Raw genomic sequence first — 24,160 nt, 5'->3', positions numbered from 1 at the left:
TTCCTTTGGAGAATTACTTCTATAACAGTGTGTGTAGTGCTAGTGAGACTGTCAATCAGGGGCCTGTCTCCACCAAACCAAGGAGCAGCTAATGAGCTAAGCCAGGCCAATCCACCTTTCTTGCCCATGGCTACAAATCTTGGGAGTGACAGAAAAAACAAAAACGACACATCCCTTCAGTAGAATACTGATGAAATTGCCAATTAGTCCTTCTTCTCTAAATCCCTAGAGGTAGGTGTTCGGAGTCCTGGCCTTTCCAAGTCTGATTCTTTAGCTGTTTCTTTGATTGTATGAAAGATTCCACAGCAATCAATTCATGTCTGCTTATGACAGTGAGTTGGTTTTTACCATTTGTAAGCAAACAACCGCCATGATACAGTTTCACAGTCCCACTGCGCAAAGCAGATCCAAATTCCTGACCACAGTATTTAAGGCCCTGCACAATCAGGTTCTAAGTGTGTTTCTACCATGATCGTTATTTCCCAAAGGACTTGACACTTTCTGAGCAGGCCATGCACAGATGTCTCTGTGCCTCTCCCCTGCTAAGGCACTTATTATTTCCATGGGTACTACTACCACCCAAAGCTGGGAGACCAGGCAGTGGCCAAATTCAGCTCTTCCTTATCCAATTCTGATTTCACAATGATGCTTCACTTTACAAAATTACTTGTTTCCTCTTCTCTCATGTTTCCTCCCTTCTATTGACAAAATTGCAATTCTCATGGAACTGGATCTCATAAATTTGGAGAAAGTCAGTTAAGATTAAATAATTTATAGTGATCAATGTTAGCCTTTCAGAGGTAGCTGCATTTTAAAATGAGGTGCTTATTCATCAAAATAACTAAGTGGTGGAAGAGACAACACTGAGGCAACAGCAAGACCCTCTGCAAACTTAAAGCTAGCCAAAGAATGAAACTAAGAGAAATGTGCTGTAATGAATGAAATGTGGTCAGCCTCTGAGGAACCAATGAAAACCCGAGGCAGACATATGCCAAGTGAGGGTAGACTCAGGAATATGGTCAGGATGGGCCTGTCTAATGCAATGACTGATCAACGGTACTAAACCATGTCAAAAGGAAAAATGTCTTCCAAAGAAAAGAAGTAATTACGAGAGTCTAGAAAAGAAGGGCTCCAAGAACAATGCAGTGGTATTTCGTCAGTGTAATTAAAACTGAAAGAATTAGTGATGACTTCACCATCCACAGAATCTCTTCCTCGCACTTTGATTCCATGTTCACCAAGCACTCTTGTGCTACTAATCTGACCTCAGCGTTCTACCTGGAGAAGGGGTATTTTCTTCTGTAAACTGAAAATTTGTCATTCTAATGAATACAACAGCTTCTTTGCAAATTTAGTTTGCATGAGACAGTCCCTCTGAAATGCCTCGAGAGGATCGTATTTCTGTGTGATTATAAACCTGGACAGTGATAACTAGATCAAGTACTGCCCCAGACAGGGCAGATTTTTAAGATGACACCTCTATCTCATTTTCTCAAATTGCAACAACTTAGCATTCTGGTGGTAACATATGTTCAGCTGTAGAATCTCAGGCAGTGTGGGTAAAGACACTGTGAGCAAACTAAGTCATCCTTTCCCCAGCAAATGCTGGAACTTTTTCAGATCACTTGGAAGTTTCCAAACCCTAGGCTTTCCTATAATTATGCCTTATGTTCAATAATTCCTTAAATTAAAAAAGGCTGCTGTTAGAACTTTCAAAAATAGTGAAAAATTTGTACAATCTAAACAACAGCTGAAAGACCTAAAGAAGCAATGTAAATAAGCATGCTTTGCTATGGTCTGGCTTTTTGAAATTAGAGAACTGACATAATGAACAGTCCCAAAAATCTGATTTTATAAAGTCTGCTTATCTGCTTGGCTTGATCCTCTTTCGAAATGCTTTTTTATTGTTGCAATTTTGTCTAACTTTTGGTTGAAATCAGTCTATTTCTGAAAGCCAACGGTTTCCACAAAGTGCTAAGAAATTTTCCCAGTAGCTACATAAAGTTACACTGTACTGTCCCACTGCTAGGCAGGGGAATTGGGAAAATAAAAAACTGAAAACTATTTTATTAAACTAGAAAAACAAAACCAAAAAAGGCTGTTTATCTCTTATATCAATAAAGAAAAGGACTATAGTATATGAGGTCAGACAATTAAAATTGTTCACGAACTTGTTGCAACGATGTTGCTAACCTTTTTTTGATATCAGAGGGATTATTCATTATGAATTTGTACCAAGACAAACAGTTAACCAAGTTTACTATTTGGAAATGCTGAAAAGGCTGCATGAAAAAGTCAGACGAAAATGACCTGAACTTTTCGCCAACAATTCATGGCTCTTGCATCATGACAATGCACCAGCTCACACACAGCACTGTGTGTGAGGGAGTTTTTAGCCAGTAAACAAATAACTGTACTGGAACATCCTCCCTACTCACCTGATCTGGCCCCCAAAGAAAATAAAGGAAATATTGAAAGGAAGACATTTTGATGACATCCAGGACATCAAGGGTAATATGATGGCCATTCCAGATAAAAAGTTCCAAAATTGCTTTGAAGGGTGGACTAGGTGCTGCTATGGGTACATAGCTTCCCAAGGGTACTTTCAAGGTGACCATAGTGATATTGAGCAATGAGGTATGTAGCACTTTTTCTAGGATGAGTTCCCGAACTCAATTGTTAGACCTTGTATATACCACGCTCCCTAAATGTGTGCTTTAAAAAGTGAATTACTAGGTTCAATATTCTAGGTCAGCTATTTTCTATTCTCAAGAAAAGTCTTATAATAAACCATTAACTTGTTTTGAAATAAAAACAGTCAACATTTACAACAAAACTAAGTTTAAGTAGTTGTAACAGTCTAAAAAATGACCTTACCTGCCTTCTCCACCCCATGCAGAATTTGGTGTAATAATCACTTCTCGACAGTTATCAGTGTCTGTATTATACACATAAAGTTTCAATGGTTTTGCTTCATGTGTTTCAATAAGGCTGAACAGATCCTCAGACTGCAAGCATCACAGGAGAAAAGTATTTTCACATTACTGAACTTTAAAACAGTGGGTCTCAAACATGGCTAACATCATAATCACTCAAAAAAAAAAACAACTTAAAAAAACAAACAAAAACACACACACAGATTCTGGTCCCTGCCCCAGACAGAAAAACTACTGTTAAAACCAATACTCCAAACAAGGTTTAATTTAATATGCTACCTATCTACTATGTGCAAGGGCTTATATCCGGTTCCATTGAGACCTAGTCCTCAATTTTAGTAAAACTTTTCTCACCCAAATTCTACATATTCTGCTTTTGCTTTCCATTATTAAGAGGTGGTTATCTGAGCACCCTATTTTTTCCTCTCATTTTTGATTAGCAATATACATTTCTACTAATTAACAGGCAAGGAAAAGGATGCGACTAGCATAGCTGAGCCAATGTTGTTACCTTAAAAAGGGAAGAGAAAATGAAATCAATAACCAAAATGAGGATTTGATTTAGTCCTGAGGTACACAGAGATTGATATTAACCACACACAAACTCTGTAGAACTGTTACCTGGTATGTGTTCTTCCTCACAGCTGTACCTAATAAGACACCTCCCAGATGTTTAACATCCCGAGGCATAAGCTATCTTGAACAGCAAAGACCTAAATTTCAACTCTAAATGTAAAGTATGCAAACATACTTTTACTTGAAACATTGATTTAAAAATGTTATGTAATTTTCATTATTAATAAACACACTAATTACCTCATTCATGACAGTATCTGCTCCAATGATATAATCACTGTGAGGTCTAAGACCTGCCAGTGCCGCAGGAGAATTTGATTCCACTTCCTAAGGACACAAAAACACCCCAAAATTAATGTATAGAAAATAGTCTTCCAAATTTTATAGTTCATAGTCCTTAATTATAGTGGATAAAAACTCCTATATTTCTGTCTTTTTAGAGATGTCAGAAACTACAGAATATAAATTTTTAAATTTCCCAAGCATAAAAATTATGTAACATTTAATAAATATTTAAAATATTTCTGTAGCTATCTGCTTTAACATATCTCCTTCTAATGGATAAATCATTAGAAAAATAGTTCTTAGGCATCTGTATTTGCTCCTCTTCCTCATGTTTTTTTAAAAATTAATCCTTATTTTAAAAGCAATGAATTCTGATTTTCAGGAACTAAAAATATTACTACCCCTACAATCTCACCAAACTGGAAGCAATCAATCACTGTTAAAACACCTTTCCACACGGTTTCTTAAACTCCAAGTAACAGCTACCAGTTGATACCTACCAACACATGCCAAACGTTTTCATTGGCCCCATCAAAGCTGCAGAAACGAATGCTCACTCCCAACAAGCCCTGGCCACCCCACATGTTACTTGGTGTGACCGAGGTCTCGCGCAGCTCCAGTGTTTTACTACTGTAGATAAGCATTTTTACAGGCTTTTCAACATTTGCTTTCAGTAGATCCTTAAGGGTATCATTGTCTTTATTCTGTGAACACAAAATTATTTTTTCTTAATAAATAAAAATTTAATGTTAACTGTCTTAGCTTACGCATCCTATGGCCCTGTTGGAGTAACATTAATAATCAACACAAAACATTCAACAGGCAAAGGTTTCATTAACATTCAAATGTTCCTCCCAGCAAAAGAGTGTTGAGAAATTAAGAACAACTCTTACGTTAACAACAACTTTGGACTTTTTGCTGATAGCCAATTACAGACTGTGGAATTTGCAACCCAACATAAATTGATCTTGGGCTTCCGTGAAAAACCCAAAATACTCCGTAAATCATATTACTAACAGAGTTGGAATGACATGGATTTTAAAATCTAAAACATTTGCTGGTGTTGAAGTTTCATTTTGGATTCTACTCCTAAATATACATTTTATTTATTTATTAGGAACTGACAGGAAAAGAAAATGGAAGCTGTTTGTTAAATATTTCATTACAGAAGTGAATAAAGGCCAAAATGTAGGAGATTGTTGATAAGTCATAAACAAAAACTTAAGATTGTTGTGAAAAAAATAAGTCAACCAAATAGCCATTGTTGTAACAATTTCCTTTGCTGAAATTATATAATTTCCTTCCTATAGGACCTTACTATAGGTAAACCGAAAGCAACTTATAAAAAGTGGTTTTAATTCTGCACTTTGGGAACATCTCTCTGTATGGTTCTGATAACATTATTTGTATATCATGGAACTTAGCTCCAAGAAAACTGACAAATTATTTGAGAAGCTTTACTAATCCATTTGTCAATAACCTACAAAAGTCTAGGCAAACTTTTTCATCTTAATTATTTATTTCTGCTTAAAAAACTTAAATATTTAACCTATAAAGTAAGTCTCCAGTGATTTTATTCCCATAAAATAACCAATGGAGAGGGAGGTATAGTATTCTGTATTTGACATTTTCGTATGTTTACTAACACGATTATTTTTATAAACTGTTATCATATTGTATGTGGCTAATGAGTAAACACCCATCCCAGATAATCTGAAAAATTCCATTTTCAAAAGATGACAAAACACTATAGCCAAAGCTACAAATAGCTGAACTTACCAATCTTGAACCATTAATAGAAACAATAAAATCAAAGAACGGCTCCAGTCCCGCTCTATGCCCTGGGGAATTTTCTTGTACCTGTAAAAACAAAAATGCCAAAATAAAAAATGTAAAGCTTAATTAAAAATCATAAGTAAAATTTTAATACCTATCTCCTTTCTGTAAAAATAGATTAATTTCATTGATAAAGAAATAGATACAGACTCGTTCTCTCATTTCTCTTCATCTCTCCCAGATAGTACCCTTGCAGCTTCCTAAATTCTACTCATTCAAGTTCATCTTATTTATTTACATTTTTTATTGTTTTTTTAAAAACTTTTTCTTAACCTTTATTATTTTTTAAAGATTTGTATTAAAACATAGCTAACATAAATTATATTAGTTTCAGGTGTACATCATAGTTATTCAACAGTACTATAGTTATCACCATATTACTAATTACATTCCCTGTGATAAAGAAGTGATCACCATGATAAATCCAGCAACCATCTGACACCATACTACACTACCACATATTATTCACTATATTTCTTATGTTGTATATTATATCCCCAAGACTTGTTTTAAACCTGGAACTTTGAACCTCTTATTGCCCTTTATCCTTCCTCCACTTTTTAAAATTTTCAATTACAATTAACATTCAATATTATTTTATATTAATTTCAGGTGTACAGGATAGTGGTTATTTACATAATTTATGAAGTGATCCCCCCCTGACTAGTACCCACTTGGCGTTATACTTAGTTATTCCCATATTATTGATTATATTCCCTATGTTTTTCTTTATATCCCCATGACTATAACTATCAATTTGTATTTCTTAATCCCTTCATCTTTTTCACCCTGCCCCCAACCCCTCTCCCATCTATCACCCTGATAAATCTAGTACCCATCTGACACCATACCTCGTTATTACCATATTATTGACTATGTTCCTTATGCTATACCCTACATCCCCAAGACAACTGTGTAACAACCTATTTGTACTTCTTAATCCTGACCCCTTTTTCACCCATCCCCAAAACCCCCTCCCATCTGGCAACCATCAAAGTGTTCTCTGTATCTATGAGTTTGTTTCTGTTTCATTTATTTTGCTTAGAGTCCACTTGTAAGTGAAATTATATGACATCTGTCTTTCGCTAACTTACTACACTCAGCACAATACCCTCTCGGTCCATCCATGTTGTCACACATGGCAAGATTTCATTTTTTATGGCTGAGTAATATTCCATGGTATAAATGTACCACCACTTCTTTACCCATTTATCCATTCAGGGACACCCAGGTTGCCTTCATATCTTGGCCACTGTCAACAATGTTGCAATGAATATACGGATGAGCATGTCCCCTTGAAGTAGCATTTTAGGTTTCTTCAGATAAATACCCAGAAGTGGGATCACTAGGTCCTTCTTTGTTTCATTATAGGCTTTGTTTCAAAGTCTATTTTGTCTGGTATAAGTAGTGCTACCCCAGCTTTTTTGTTTGTTTCTATTTTCATAAAATATCTTTTCCCAACCCTTTACTTTCAGTCTGTGTCTTTCAATCTGAAGTCTCTTATAGGCAGCATATGTAAGGGTCTTGTTTTCTTATCCATTCAGCCCCTCTCTTTTGATCAGATCATTTAATCCATTTACATTGAAAGTAACTGTTGATAGGTATGTAGTTATTGCCATTTTATTATTCATATATTTTATATTTTTCATCTTAAGAGTCGCTCTAGCATTCCCTGTAATACTGGTTTGGTGGTGATGAACTCCTTTAGCTTTTTCTCGTCTGGCAAGCTCTTTATCTGTCCTTCGATTCTAAACGATAGCTTTGCTGGGTAGGGTAATCTGGGTTGTAGGTCCTTGCTCTTCATCACTTTGAATATTTCGTGCCACTCTCTTCTGGCCTGCAAAGTTTCTGTTAAAAAATCAGCTGATAGCCTTATGGGATTTCCACTGTAGGTAACTAACTACCTTTCTCTTGCTGCTTTTAAGAGTATGTCTTTGTCTTCAACCTTTGGCATTTTAATTATGTGTCTTGGTGTGGGCTTCTTTGGGTTCATCTTGTTTGGGACTTGGCACTTCCTGGGCTTGTATATCTATTTCCTTCACCAGGTTAGGGAGGTTTTCCATCATTATTTCTTCAAACAGGTTTTCAATTCCTTGCTTTCTCTCTTCTCCTTCTGGCACCCCTATAATGCAGAAGTTGGTATGCTTGATGTTGTCCCGGAGGCCTCTTAAACTCTCATTTTTTTGGATTCTTTTGTCTTTAAGTTCATCTTCTATGTGAAGTTTTTCCTCGATGGTTTTATTTCACACCACTTTTCACTTTTTGGAGGTAGGAAGTGGGGCAATCCTCCCAGCATTTAGCACATGACATAGCAGTTAATTATTACTACTGAGCGACAAATTAAAATTAGCATTTATTCCATAAATACTACTAGCAAGACACAATTCAATTATAAAAGTAATAATATCGGAACATAGCTGTTGATGTCAAAATATTTACAATCTGTTGAGGAACAGGAAAGAAGAGAAAGGGGAGCCAGAGGGTATACAGTCCTCTAACATTAGGTTGGTGCAGAAGTAATTGCGGTTTAAAAGGTTAAAAAATTGCAAAAACCGCAGTTACTTTTGCACCAACCTAATAAGTGTAACACAAGACCAAACAGGTAAGGACTAAATGGAGGTACAAAGTTCTAAGGGAAAGATTCTGATTGTCGAAGCTTCATACACACACACACACACACACACACACACACACAAACTTGCAAAGATGAAGATGGACGAGGAGATAAAGAAGGATACCTGAAAGCTGAAATGAGTAAAAACTCAAAAGGAGGAGTCTGAAAAATGAGGCTCATAATATAATACAGCTAGACAACACGGTGCTGGGGAATAGAAATACAAAATTATAGATTTTCAAAATCAGAAATCCTCTAATCCAAGAGGTCAGTCGGTGGCTTCAGGGAACACTGCAGCTCCTGAAATTATATGTAACATTTTGTATGAATCAGCAGTTTTCAGCATGTATCCGATGGACACTTGTCTCGTTAGAGAGACCACCTCAGGGAAGATGTAGATGCCTGATCACTGCACTGTACACCTGAAGCTGAAGCTGAACAATAATGAATGTCAACTACAATTATATATATATGTATATACAGTTACAAGAAGCGGAGCACAGAGTTAAGAATACAGACAGTGGAAATGTGATGGCTGTGTGTGATGTCAGAGGGGTAGTGGGTGGGGGGAGGGGGGTTACCACTGTGTGAGGGATATAAATGATAAACGTCTATTACATTGTCTTGTACACCTGAAACTAATTTTAAAAATGTTAATTAAAAAAAAACTGTTTGATCTTGCTTTATGAAAAATTTCCTGCAAATTTGTAAATTAATTTTTGTAAATTAAAGTTAAATATCAAAGGAACTTAAAAGTGTTAAATCTAATAAAAAATAATCAGTACACGCTTGTTTAGTTTCTGTTTTCTTAAATGGCAGATATTACATATATCATCAAGTAAAATGTCTAGAACCTAAAATAGCAGGTAAGATTTCTTCTCAAGTGGCAGCTCTGGAAGGAAAAAGGTGGCTGCCTGGAGCTATTATGAGAAGAAAAGTGAGGACAAGTCACAGTCAGTTGAAAAAGAGTCAGAATCTACTACCACGTTTCCCCGAAAACAAGACCTAGCCGGACCATCAGCTCTAATGTGTCTTTTGGAGCAAAAGTTAATATAAGACCCAGTATTATATTACATTACATTACATTACATTACATTATATTATACCGGGTATTACATTATGTTATAAAGACCTGCCTTATATTAAAATAAGACCGGGTCTTATATTAATTTTTGCTCCAAAAGACGTATTAGAGCTGAAGGTCCGGCTAGGTCTTATTTTTGGGGAAACATGGTAGGTGTGAAATGCCTATTAGTTGTCTATCAATTAGGTGTAAAGTGCCTCAGGTGTGAAAAGAGGACAATTAACATAGACCCGAGGAGCTCCCTCAGAGTGAAATTTCTTATTTAATAGTGTCCTTGTCTAATCTCTGAATCTGTTTCCAAACGACCATTTTATTTAGAAACCAGTTAGTCCATTGATCAATTTCAGAATTCTCCAGTGAGGCTGCCAAAAGGTTACCTTTTAGTTAAAAAAGGACTAAAGACAGTGCTTTTGTAATGTCATCACCAACTTAGTTGATCTCACATGCCAATCCTCATCATGCCACCCTCCGAGTATAAAGTTTTTACCACCATCTGTTTGAAATGTAAAGTTTCTAATACCATTAGATATATTCTTCCCAGTAACTCAAAAAAGATTCAATAACAAACTTTGAGTTCTAAAGTAAACTTAAATAATCTTTCTCTAATCCTATTTTTCCATTGTCATTTGCTACAAACATCAATCTCCTGTTTCTAATGGACCTTGAAATTAATTTCTTTCCTAAATGTATTTATATCGTTAGTACCAGCACAATTCTAGCAACTAGGTCTCTTCATTAGGAAGAGAAGTTAGGAAGCCAGTAGAGGGAGCCCTAGGGAAATGCTTCCTTTGACCCTAATACATTTAAAAGGAAATTTTCTACATTTCATAGTATGGAAAATAAGATCTACAACACAACAAATTAAACATCCACACAGGTAAGTTTCTCGAGCAATATAATCCACTGACAAGAATCTCTCAGGCACCTAATCTCTCAAGCATCAGATTACCACTTCAATATTTTCTGTCCCCTATGAGATCTCTGGATTGTTGCTTCATCATTTGCTTCCTTTAAACCATCTTAAAACACACACACACACACACACACACACACACACACGCACGCGCGGCGTGCACCTGGCTACATAGGCTACTTAACATTTATTATTGGGCCAAATAGTAGAGCAATTTAAGATGAACAGGTTAAGACAGAAAGTTTAATAATTAAGACATTACAAGATTTTGAAAAAATGTACAGTGAAAAGATAGAATTTTAGAGAAAGAGTTACTTGGTTTTGCGTCATGGTTTTGCCTACTTAATAGTAGTGTGAGCTTGGGAAAGTTTACTTACCTTTCTGGGTTTCAGTTTTTCATCTGTAAGCGATAATGTTATCTATTTGACAAGAATATTGTAGAGACTGAATGAGTTTAAGTTTATGAAATGCTTAGCTAAATCTCTGACATATGATAAGAGTCCTACAAATCTTAAGCTCATCATCCTAACTCTGCAATCACCACCTGAGGGCAAATCGTTATAACCATCTAATTCCTGAACACTGCATTATTTTTCCAACTATGTATTAACTATCTCTTACTCCTGAAAAAAAAAGGACCTAAAATGTCAGCCAGCTAGGAGGTGAGAAATCATTGTTTTAAGTGTTGTCTCTCAAAAATCAATTCTAGATCGATTGCAGGTCTAAATATCAAAGGCAAATTAAAACTTACAGAGGAAAACACAGAATATCTTTGAGGTCTTCAAGTACGAAAAGACTTCTTAAACAGGACATAAAAAGTACTAACCATAAACTTAAAAAATGATAAGATAAACTATACTAAAACTACAAACTTCTGCTCATCAAAAGACAAGAGAGTGAAAAAGTACAATACCTATTCAACAAAGGAATTGTATTCAGAACAAATTTAGAATACTGCAAATCATTAAGATAGACAGTAAAACCACAATGAGATGCCACTTCGTATCTACAAGAACAGCTAACACAAAAAAGACAGTAACGGGCGGACGGGTAGCTCAGTTGGTTAGAGCGTGAGCTCTGGGCAATGGGGCAGCCAGTTCGATTCCCACATGGGCCAGCGAGCTGCGCCCTCCGCAACTAGACTGAAGTCAACGAGCTGCCGCTCAGCTCCCAGGTCGCCAGATGGCTCAGTTGGTTGGAGGGCGGGCTCTCAACCACAAGGTTGCCGGTTGGACAACTCGACTCCCGCAAGGGATGGTGGGCTGCGCCCCCTATAACTAACAACGGCAACTGGACCTGGAGCTGAGCTGTGCCCTCCACAACTAAGACTGAAAGGACAACAACTTGACTTGGAAAAAAGGCCTGGAAGTACACACTGTTCCCCAATAAAGTCCTGTTCCCCTTCCCCAATAAAATCTTAAAAAAAAAAAAAAAGATAGTAACAGGGTGGCAAGAATGTGGAGAAACTGGAACCCTCATACATTGATGGTGGGAATGTAAAATGTTGGAGCTGCTGTGGAAAAGTTTGGCAGATTCTCAAAATGTTAAACACAGTTATCATATGACCCAGCAATTCCATTCCTAGGTATATAACCAAGAGAAATAAAAACACGTCCACATAAAAACTTGTATACACAGATTTCACAGCTGCATTACTCGTAATAGCCAGAAAATGGAAACTCGGCTGATGTTCCTCAGATGATGGATAAACAAATCGTGGTACACCCACAGAACAGAATATTATTTGGCAATAAAATAAATGAAGTACTGAAACGTGTTACAACATGCATGAACCTTGAAAAACATTTTAATAAGTGAAAGAAGCCAGTCACAAAGACCACATATTGTATGATTCCATTTTAAATGTTCAGAAAAGGCAAATCAATAGAAACAGAAAGATTCGTAGTTGCCAGGGTCTGGGCTGGGGGAATGGGGAGTAGCTGCTAATGAGTACTGAGTTTCTTTCTGGGATGAAAAAAAGGTTCTGGAATTAGACACTGGTGAAGGATGCACAACTCTGTTAATAATATACTAACAAGTCATTGAACTGTATACTTTAAAAAGTTAGATTTAATGGTATGTAAATTAAATCTCAATAAAACTGCTAAAAAAGGATAACTTAATAAAGAAATGTGGAAAAGATTTAAGCAGACACTAAACAAAAGGGGATACTGAAGTGGCCAATAAATATGAAAATGTGCTCAACTTCAATAATTATCAAAGAAATGCAAATTGAAACCACACTGCAATACCACTACACACCTATCAGAATGGCCAAAATGAAAAAGATGGAAAATACTGTTAATGAGGATACGAAACAACCAGAAACCTGCTGGTGGGAATGTAAATTAGTAAACTTTTTGGTAATATCTATTAATGTTGAAATATGCACGCCTTTGACCAAATATTCTGTTCGTTAGTATACCAAATAGAAATGGGTATACATGTTCTCTACGATGTATACAGTGTAATGTTTAGTGGCACTATTTGTAATAGCCCCAAACTAAAAACTACATAATGTTCATCAACATAATAAATTTTCATATATGCTCTCAATGACATAACATATATTAATGAAAGATCTACAGCAATACACAACATGGGTAAGTCTCACAAGCAATAAAAATCTCACAAGCAAAAGAAGCCAAACACAAATGAGTATATCTCATGCTTCCATGTACATAAAGTGTAAGAACAGGCCAAACTAATCTATGCCATTAGAAATCAGATAGTATTTACTCTGGGGGGGGGGGGGGGCTGGGGAGTTTCTGGGGTGTGAATGGAAGGAGATGGGATGCTGGTTACACAAGTGTGCTGTTTGTGAAAATGCATTAAGCTGTACACTTACGTGCATTTTAATGTAAAACGTTTTAAGACATGCTCCCTCTATCCAAAAAATAGAAATGAAATTACTACAATCTAAGAACATACCCAACACCTCACCTATAAGGAACACAATTTGAAAACAATTAAGTCTAAAAGGACTCCGAGCAGGCAATGTAAAAGTTACAAAGTAACTTACTTGCTCATTCTTTTTTTATATTTTTCAATTACAGTTGACATACATTATATTAGTATCAGGTATATGACATAATGATTAGATATTTATATACCTTACAATCATTCTTCTTCACAAGAAAACTTGAAGATCACTCTTAGATTCTACTCACATTTATTTTACATAGTTTGACTATTTGATTTTCAAGCCACCAAGAGGCAGGGTAATAGCCAAAAGAACTGAAAGAGGAAATAGATGCCACTGCCACTTAATTATAAGAAAAACAGAAAAGAAAAAAAAAAAAAGATAGCTAGCAGAAAAGAAAAAATAAAAGTGTCAAAAATCAAAAGAAAAAAGCAATAGTCTTGAGCCACTTACCAAATTCCACCTAGTGAGTATTTACTGTGTACTTATATAAAAAGTGTAATTGTGACTGTCTTGTTGTATGGAATACAAAAATTGGAAAAAGTCTTTGCCATTATTTACGGAACTTTTTGTGATGATGGAAATCTGCATGTGTGCTGTCCAAAACAGTAATCACTAGCCACACGTCACTATGATGCATTTGAAATGTGGCTTGTGTGACTGAGGAACAGAATTTTTAATTTCATTTAAATTTTAATAATTGACATCTAAGTTTAAATAGCCATATGTGGCTAGAGGCTACCATGCTGGATAGCACAGGTCTAGGTGATAACTATGTGACTTGTATTCCAATATGGCACATTAATTGACAGTCATCATAACAATTAAGACATGAAGAGGTTAAAAATATATTCAGAACTTACCTATGATGCTGGAGAAGCACACAATACATTTTAAAAATGGATTTTCATATAACACAGTTTTGATATTTAAAGCAGTAAACACTCCATTAAAACATTTTTTTGATTCTTTGCAAACCCTTTCCCTGAGAGTTCTAACAAGCATGTTGAAATTGCACTTTTTCCAATTTTCCTCAGGCCACATGATTTACTTTGAACAATTAGGAAACATAATGAAACAGCTGAAAATACTAAGAGCAATGATGCTTACAAAAAGAAATGATAATTACAAAAAGAAATGTTACCAAATCATGAGTAGGTGGATGAAATTTTGAACACAGTTACTGACACAAGAGTTCAAATTTTACATTTTGAAGTTATCTTACCAAAATAAAAATCACAACATGAAAGAAATACTTCTTTCAAAAGCATTCTTGAAAAAACAGCAAGATGAAACTTGCTAGACATTTTTTACTCCTCAAGAAGCAAAAAATGAATTTATGATAGAAACTGCACAGTGAAAGGGCATGCACCCCCATTACGTAAATTAGCACCAATGATTAGAAGCTGGATTTTTGAATCACTAACTATACATAAATTAATCCCCAAAGTGGAGTCATTCAACTACTCTGGGAAGTTTCAGTGGGTTCTGAAATAATCAATTTAGTAGATTATGATAGAATAGACCAATGTCAAAATAGAAAAAAATCAGAATAGACAAATATAAAAAATTCATGTCTTAATAAGGGTCAGTATTTTTCATGAAATGTAGTAGTACATACCAGTTGCAATGCAAATATATGTTTACTTTGAGCTGTAACAAAGTTTGAAAAAAATACCCTATAAGATACCATTAACTGTTTTGTCCATTCAAATTCCAGGTAATAAGAGTAATTAAACTCTTGACTTTTCCCTCACCTGATTCTGGATCATTAAAAAGTTTTACCAGATTTAGCCTGAAATTTTCTTTGTGCACAGACCTAATAGTTCTATATTGGTTGTTTTCGAAACAGTGAAGCATCCATTTCTTCTTCTGGAATTAAAAGTATAGTAGCACTTTATACTAGGTTTGGGTCATTTCCCATGAAGCCCTCTCTCTCTTTTATATCTTGACTTAGGGGAGAGAGGGACAGCAGGGCGGAAGGAAAGAAGTTTCGGTGGAGTGGGGGGAGGCAGGGAAGAAGGCATTTTCCCAATTGCATTGGTCCATTTACTTGTGTACTTCCAGCTGAGGAATGAATACAGAACTGCTACCTTGAAGTAACAAAAAAGGAGACCACAAGCTTTCTTTCAGAACACAGGATATCGCCAGACTAGGTATTTTATAAGGTGATATACAAAGATAAACTTATCCAAGTTTCTGGCTGGTATGTGAATTATGTTCCTTAAGTTTTCTGACCATGGAGATGTTTCCATAAAATTGACTCAATGGAATTCTCTCCTCTCTATTACTGCACCACCAATTCATTCTTCACCCGTAAAAGACAGATAATGTCCCTTTGACTTTCTGTCTACACCATCATCTCCTCTAGCTCTCAGTTTAATATTAACACTCTCACTTTTGTAATGCTTTTAAAACAGTAGAGATCTTAAATAAGACTACAAAATTCAATACAAGTAACACCTAAAGGACTCACTTTAAATATACACATAAAGCCTCGTGTTATATGAGTGTGTTTAGGTGACTGAAACAATGGGAAAAGATTTGGGAATGTGAGGTAATAAAATAAATTCTAAATCCTTCAAAGATAAGAAACACACTTTTAGAGTGTGGGAGCTCTTCTACATCTAAAAAGGTCCAGTTTCCTACCTGGGACTTGACCACAAATATGTGGTAAATAATTATGCAGTAGACTAGAAGAATTCAAGCCTCACCTGCTAAAACATTCTCCTCACATGTTCTACCAAAATAACTCAAAAGAGCATGTTCTCTTGACACTGAACATATGATGTAACTTGTAACATATGAAGCAATTTGAAATGAAATTCTAATGGTAACTAAAAGGAAATAAAAACCCATCATTACATAGTAGCTTCCTAGAAAAAGATTTGTATATTAGTAAATCAATGTTGAAAGAAACTGAAGTCTGCTCCAAAAGAAGCAAAGACTTTGACAACCTGTCACCTCATTTTATACTCTTCAAATACCAACTTAGGTATTTGTTTCTCAGGGAAAGAAAACTTGCTGGGTAACCTTGGGCAATAATCTCTGTGCTCCCTTTCGTTAGCTGTAAAGTGAGGAGGCTGACTAGATAGTCCCTAAGATTTAACGACTCACCATGAAATAAGTCTAACTGTTGCTATCTATAGATTCTATGGTGTAGATCAAACCCAACAAGACCATTTTAATAACACAGACTCTTGTATTAGTCATTTTAATTTAGGTGTTTAGTCACACCGTGGCAAAGCAATGAAAAAAAGAACACTGGTACTCACTTTTTAAAAAACACATAAGATTTCCTTAAAAATGAGGATCCTTAAAAATTAGCAGGCACATTTATAAAATGAATGGGTCAGAGCTGATCCAAAACTTGTTTTAAACAGCAGCAAAGTACAGGGTTAAGCACGTGGACAAAAAGTAGCTACTGAATGATGGATTAAATGGAAATATTCTTAAAATGTTTACAAGTATATTTTAACTAGTATTGCCACTATGATAGTGGTTTTTAATGGATGACACAATAGTACAAATACTAATAATAAAGGTATCAGCTAACATTTATTGAATTTTTATCACATTCCAGAGCCTATGCTAAGTGCTTTACATGCAATATCTCATTTATTCCTCAGGATAAGCAATGAGGTGGGCAGCAGTTTCAATCAAGAAAGTTAATGTGCTCAACTTTTTCCAAAATATTTGATATGTAGTATCTAATATGGGTTTTAGTAAAAAAGGTGGAGGCGGCACTATTATTAGCCCCCCTTTTCGATAAAAAGAATGAAGTTCAAAGGTTTGTCCAAGGAAACACAATGAAGGGATGGAGCTGAGACTAGAATCCAGTGGTCCCAAAGTGGTCTCTGGTGGTCTGATCGTCTCTCAATACATTCATGCCCGCAAGCTGACAAAGCTCCTTATTGCTGATAACGTGCCTGAATGATCTCTCACTGGTGCTTTAAAGAAACAAACAAAAAACCCCAGCATCATTCTCTTCATGCTGCCGTCAGTTATTTGCAGTGCCAAGAGGGATGTGTACAGTCTCTCAAAGTAACTACTTTGGTTTTGCATACTATGTTGTTCGGGGTGGGGGTGGGGGTGGGGATAAAAAAAACCATATTACTTGATAATCAATCCCACCTCCCAAAGCAATCTATAATCAGATTCCAAGGACATATCAAACCTTTATGAATGTTTTCTCGTTTAGGTTAACTAATATTTTATTAGTGAATCAAAATAATATAATCCTTTTAGTAGAATATTAAAACCAGCAAAATCAATGTACTGATATTAGTGGTTATTTGAAGTTCAATTCCTATGAAAATTTCAGGGGAATTATTTTTAAAACCCTGTCACCATCTGACCCAGGAGGCACTTGCGCCAGTGCTGCGCACACTAGGGGACCAGCGACAGAAACCATACCGCCAGCTGGTCCCCCCAAATAAGGAGACTGAAGACGACACTCCATATAGTAAAACACACTTCGTCACAAAAATATGGAAGTTTGTATTTGTTCAAGGCCTATTTATAACATATCAGGAAACGTTTATTTCTGATGGTACTTACAATACCTAAAAGTGTCCTAAGGTTCACATACTTTGTATTCTATGGTGTTAATAAACTGAAATATTCTGACTCCTACATTTAAAAGCAATTTCAAGGATGTTTCTTAAACTCCACAGCCTTTTATTAGAAGAGATTAATTTTGGGAGCAGGTCAGAATCTTTAGGTGGTATTTATAAAGCTTTGTCAATTATAAGTTTTTATTTGGAAAAACACATAAAAAAAAGTTTTCTTTTCACCCATTGTTTTCAAAATGAGTGAGAAGAGAAGGGGGTAGTAGTGAAATTTTTGTGTTTTTCAAATGGAAGCATGAGTTTTAAAAGTTTGAGAAACACTGTGTTAGTAGGATAAAAAATATGACTGTCAAGTATTGGGAATTCACTTTCTCAAAATAAATACTAAGTTGAAATCCTACAGGATTTCATGTAGATTAGTGAAGCATTATTTTAAAAGAGCAGATATACATAATAAGAGATATGGTCTAGGTATTCTGTTTTCTATGGAAATAATTTCACTTACTGTCACTTTCTCCTGTAAGGAGAGTAACTAACACTGCCCAGTCTGCAGCAAATGGCTCAGGAGATAAAAGCCTGTTATCACACTGGAGACACATTTCATCTCAATGTCCTTTCCCACAAAAATCTATCACCTCAAAATCTCTGTTGGAGGAAATTATAAGAAATAGTGAACATGACATTTTCCATGTCTCCAGATTGGTATGAACACTGGTTTCAGAATATCCTCAGACAGCCTAATCTCAAAAAGTATTAAGTGTACAATGGAATTAATTTGAATACTTTAATTTAGATTAGAAATAGATCTCATAGTGGGCATCCATGAGAAACTCCAAAAATATAATTTTGAAAATGGCCCTGTTGGATTCACTTGATAATCAGTGGAAAATCTAGGCAAGAATTCTGTATTTGATATACTTGAATTGTAGCAACTCACAGTAGCTGCTAACAAAACTAGAAGCCTTGAATAACATTTTTCCTGTCTATGTTAGAATTACAGAACGGGAATAAAAGTGGTATTCATGGTAAACATGGACTTGGACCCACTGCAAAAGGGAATCTAAAATACGTTATTTTTAAAAGACTTAACAAACTAAAAAATCTTCCATTAGGAGTCCACTTTTTAGAAATAACTTTTTATAACTATATTTTTGTGAATATATAAATGTTCATGATCACTGTAAAAAATACATTCAAGTTTAAAAGGAATATAAATATGCCACCACCCACCAATAATCTTTCTAATATCCTGGCTTATTACCTTTCCATTTTATTTTCCTGGGCACTCAAACATACATGGACATACACGGAGAGGCATAATTATGTCCACAGAGTGTTTTGAAACACAATTTTCACTGAATGCAGAGTATTCGAATCTGTAGTTAGGCCTGGATTTATTTAACAATTCCTCAGCTAGTACATATTTAGGTCATAAAGCTAACATCTTATGGTAACTTTTGACCATACTGTACTTGAATATGTCATATCATTCAAATTCTTTTGTGAAACATGGCTAAGGGGCAATGTTAGGCACAGGAAAAACACCAGGGAAAATACTTCAACAGTAATACCTTTACTTGGTAGGATTACAGGTAATTTTGATTCTTTGTTATACTTTTTGAATTTATCCAAATGATCTCTAATGAACACGTGCTGATAATCAGAAAACAATGTATTAATTTACTAAAGATCAATGTTTATATAAATAGACAAAATTGAAATTCAGTAATTTGGGAAAAAATGTGTATTTTAAGTGAAAACAAAAGGTGGGATGTAAGGTTGTAGAAATGTACTTGTAACAGCAAGATTAGAAAAATTAAATGTCCAACGCCAGGAGGTGCTGCTTAACCAAACTATGGCACAACAGACTATTGGAAGCAAAGTGAAACAAGAGGCAGAGCGCTATGTGCTGCTATGGAAAGACTGCCAGGATGGGTTATCAAAGGAGAAGACCAAGGTGTGTAACAGTATGTATCATCTGATCTCAATAGTTAAAAAAGGAAACAAACAAACAAGAGAGAAGAGAGTGAAAGACGGGGGTAGATTATTTTATCTGCATAAAACATTTTTGAAAGGATACATAAGAAACTACCTATGGTGGTTATTTCCTGAGTGGGGAATTGGGTATAGAAAATGATCACAAAATTAAAAATGTGCATTAATACACAAACATATAAAACACAAAGGGGAAAGCACACTGCTCATAGCAGAAAATCTGGAACCATTTCAAGGTTGTCCCTAAAGATTTTTTTTTAAGCAGACTCTAACAATGGATATGGAAAAATGGAAAAAAATGTAAAGTGCAACCTATCTGAATTGTAGGGACTTTGAAATAACAATAATAAAACAGCAGTGAATATGGTTGTCACTATACTTGGTATTTCAAAACCCAGTCATACAAGTTTTCATTACAGACAAGGAAATGGCCAGGGAATTATAAAAGAAAATAAACTTCTAATGAAATCATTCTAGAATGGTTAAACATGGGTGATTTTATTCCAATGTTATCCTGTCATATTAACTCTGGTTTACAAGCTCAGTAAGCCAGCAGTAGAAGACACCGCTGTACGTTTAGGTAATAATAAATGAAAGGAAGATATTTTTATCTATTGAGATTTAATATGTACTTCCTTCTTTAAGAACAAAGACAAAACCAATTACAGAATGGGGGCAGAGTGGGTTAGAAACTCAGATACATTTTAAAAATCCTCCTAAACTAGATGATCATTACTATTTTAAAGCTCTATCTAATAAAAGTCAAACAAAAGAATTACTTCATCTTTTGCTATATTTATGCTCCAGACGCAGACTGGAAAGTAAGGCTGTCCCTAGTGCTTCTAAAAATCAGATTATGTATTAATATAAGCGCTGATTTACTGAGGTGCACCTATGGAAAGAAAATACACTTTAGCTTGTTGCCTAACTGCAAAAGTAGTCATTAACAGAAGTCACTGAATTGGAATCCTTTTGATGTGTACAGCTTTCTAGAAGACTTCTTAAACTCATTAACACTGTTTCACTGAGTGCATGTATTACAAAAATATCATGAATCCCCAAAGATTTATGGCCAAAATCAGTCCCTATAAGAATCAACTGGTAATCCTGGGTAACATACCCCAGAGCAGAGAACTCAAAAATCAAGCCAGATACCGTATTTCCCCAAAAATAAGACCTAGCCAGACAATCAGCTCCAATGAGTCTTTTGGAGCAAAAATTAATATAAGACCCGGTCTTATTTTACTATAAAATAAGTAAAATAAGACCGGGTCTTATACAACATAACATAACATAACACTGGCTCTTACACTAATTTTTGCTCCAAAAGACGCATTAGAGCTGACTGTCCGGCTAGGTCTTATTTTCAGGGAAACACGGTAATAGAGAGAAAAGTACTGCCGCTTTCACTTCACATCTGGGATCTGACACTTTTTCCATTTCCCCCATCAGTGTGGTACCTGGGGGCTGGCTTAGCTGAAGGAAACAGGAAGGTAATATGATTTATAGATTCCCTTTATTTTCCCGGAGAGTCATCCTTTCCAGCCAAGAGTGTGGCTTCAAGAGGGATTTTTAGTAGAGAGGCAACCAGACATGATAATCCTGAAGATCCAAAAGGTGATCGATCACAGCCCTATTGCACAGCTATCTGGGTAATTTAGTTTAAGAGCTTGTCTCTCCTAAAACATGGGACCTAAGGCAGAAAATGATTGTAGCAGCACGAAGTGCACTTTCTCCCTTTCAGTGAAAATGCTCTGGCCTGTGAGAAGCTAATATCTAGTGACACTCTATTACGTTCTGAAATGGCACTCAAGATTGGGGCCACTCTGTTGACAGTCAACCATGTTACCACACACGTAGGTGTCACAGCACACAACCATCAATGCTACTTTTAAAGACTCCTAGTTCCATGAGGAAAGGACCACATGTTTTGTTCAACCCAGGCTGTCCATACGCAGGGACTTAGCTAACGCCTTTTGAAATACTGTTTCTCTGCCTCCTGATGCCTGAGGTTTTTTTCCCCTTTATTTATCTGGATATTTTTAAACATTCTTCTCCATCACCTCTTTTTATCACTGCGGCTCTAGACCTTAATCCCCACCACACCCTGAATACTTTTAGAACAGAACGGAAGTTCCCCCCCACCAGGAAATGTTGAAGAGGAGGATTTGAAAGGTTAGGAGCTACACGAGAGGAAAAACTGTCCCATTCCAGTAAATGTTAAGTCCGTCAAACCTACTTTAAGGCCATTTTGTTTTGTTTGCCTAATTGGCCTTTCCGGACATTCAGACAGCGCCCAGGTGAGTGAACACCTGCCGTGGCACCCCCACCCCCCACCCCCCGGCCTCTTGTCTGCAGGTTCCAGGCTTCCTCTTCTCGGAAAAACTCAAAGGATACCTTCACCATCACTTCTTTGCAGACTTTGTCCCCAAGCCTTTCCTAACTTTGGAAGCTAACAATTAAGGGAACCGGGCGGAGAACATCGCGAGGGAAAAAAAGCAGCCAAGGATGTCCCTCTCTTGCCTGGGCAGCCCCCCGGCGAAGTCGCGGGATGCCGTCTCCGGCTCCAGCCCGTCCTCCCAAAGCCGGGAACCCCGGGCCCCGAGGCCACCCTGGGAGCGGGGATCCAAGCGGCCTCCCGAGCCGGCCTCGGCCAAAGCAGAGCCCACGGTCGCCGCTCCTTCGCGGGGTCAGGCCTGGCAGCCTCGGGAAAGGGCCCGTCGGGGGCCTCCGGCGGCCTCCCGGTGGCCAGGCCCCGCCTCCATCCGACCGTTCTCGGGTCGCCGTCGGAGCTCTTACCCGCAGGACGTGGTAGCCTTCCGTGCCCCCGCCTGGGATCTCGACGCTCTGCGAAGAGCCCATGGCGGCGGGCGATCAGTGTGGCCGAACCGGGCTCCGCGCAGCTCCCCGCCCCCCGCGTACCGCCCGCTCCGCTCCTCCGCGTAGCACTTGGGACGTGGCACTCGCTGCCGCCGGAGAGCCGGGCCGCACTGCCCGCCGGGAGATCGTCTCCGCTGCTGCCAGGGCCGCTGCGACGCCGCAGACAGCGCCACCTGCCGCGAACCACGGGGAGGGGCCTGAGCATGCGCGGGTGGGGTGGAAGGGGCGGAGGCGGATAGCGGGGAGGGGCCCACTATTGCTCGCGAGAGAGCAGAAATACGGTTCATCCGGCTTCGGCACCTTGCTACGGGGTCCTAGGTTGGACAAGATTCATCTAGATTCGTTCCCGCTAGCCCGAAAGAGCGGTTGCTTGGTTATAGCGCCCCCTGGTGGCCAGAGGCAAGAAAAGAGCTGCTGTTGAAAAAAGTGGAGGCGGACGCAAACACACTGAACTTATCCCCAATTCTCGGGGTCTTGTCCCAGGTTGTACAGAGGAGTGTGACAGTGGCTCTCCGTAGATTGGAGACGCGTTTGCTCAGCTCAGTTTTATAAAGTGGAATTTCTCTTTATAAAACAGCTTCCCCAAAGAGTCATGGAGGACCCACGGAGGGGGCGGGGGTGTGTGTGTTGTTTTTTTTACCTTCCCTAATAGAACAAGATCAGTACAGTTGGATGCCCTGGGCGTTCCACGGCCTGCTGCTGGATTCCCCATTTCCTTTAGGTAGCCAAGTTGTAGTCACACTTTTCCTACTCCGTTGTTGCCTCCTTTTGCCCCGTTCCCTCTAAAACCCCCAATTACGTCCATTGCCCCAGGTTCAATTTGACTATCACCTATGGTGGATCAAATAGATATCAGAATATGCATGTTCTGATGTGAAGCAACATGAAATATATATTATCACCCATGAAGTATTCTAGCCCAAAATGTTTAACTTGTTTCGGTCACATCTTCAGTTAGATCTTCCAGGTTACAGGAATACAGAGGACAGAGCAACAAGGAAACTGACAGGCAAGAAAGCAACCAGGCAAACACGAGTTAGACTGTCCTTCAGAACAACTGGCCAGTTCTTTTCATCAAGTTAGAATAATAAGAAAGGGACTATACTGAATGAAAAGATATATAAAGGACATAACCACGAGATGCAAAGTAAGGTCTTGAGTTGGGGGCTGATTTGGAGAAATTAGCTGTAAAGGACATTGTTGGCTCAATTTGGGAAATTTGAATATGTACTGAGTAGTAGAAGAAAAGCATTTATTGACATGGAAAAGTGGAAATTATTGACAAAAAAATAGTTTACAAGATAGAATGTCTCTAAACATAAAAACATTTTCGTAAATTAAAATACATATTAATACGTATGTATGTATAGGAAGATGTGGGAGGATATGAACCAAGGGTTAGAGTAGTGATCTCTGGGTAGTGACAGAGATGTTTTATTTTTTGTTTTTGTTGACGCTATATTCTTTAGTGCTCATCGACTGCTTCTATAACAATACAGTATTTAAAATTTAAATATAAAAAAGTATTTACCTTTCTGTGCTGTCAA

At 37.2% G+C, this 24,160-nt stretch overlaps 1 protein-coding gene across 1 annotated transcript in view; it reads right to left on the bottom strand.

Moving 5' to 3' along the window:
• The window catches only part of GORASP2 (golgi reassembly stacking protein 2), a 30,317-nt gene extending 7,539 nt beyond the window's left edge, over positions 1-22,778 (bottom strand). Inside the window, exons 1-5 of the mRNA XM_019727409.2 lie at positions 22,533-22,778; positions 5,577-5,657; positions 4,298-4,501; positions 3,753-3,839; positions 2,878-3,008 (exon numbers count right to left, since the gene is read on the bottom strand). Coding sequence (XP_019582968.1) covers positions 2,878-3,008; positions 3,753-3,839; positions 4,298-4,501; positions 5,577-5,657; positions 22,533-22,595 — 566 coding nt within the window. The 5' untranslated portion in view covers positions 22,596-22,778. The remainder of the gene's footprint in view (positions 1-2,877; positions 3,009-3,752; positions 3,840-4,297; positions 4,502-5,576; positions 5,658-22,532) is intronic.
• Positions 22,779-24,160: the final 1,382 nt, after the last annotated feature.

Source organism: Rhinolophus sinicus, linkage group LG01 (genome assembly GCF_036562045.2).
Source record: "Rhinolophus sinicus isolate RSC01 linkage group LG01, ASM3656204v1, whole genome shotgun sequence".
Lineage (NCBI taxonomy): Eukaryota > Metazoa > Chordata > Mammalia > Chiroptera > Rhinolophidae > Rhinolophus > Rhinolophus sinicus.
The sequence above is the reverse complement of the archived record's forward strand: the minus strand, read 5'-3'. Positions and strand labels throughout refer to the sequence as shown.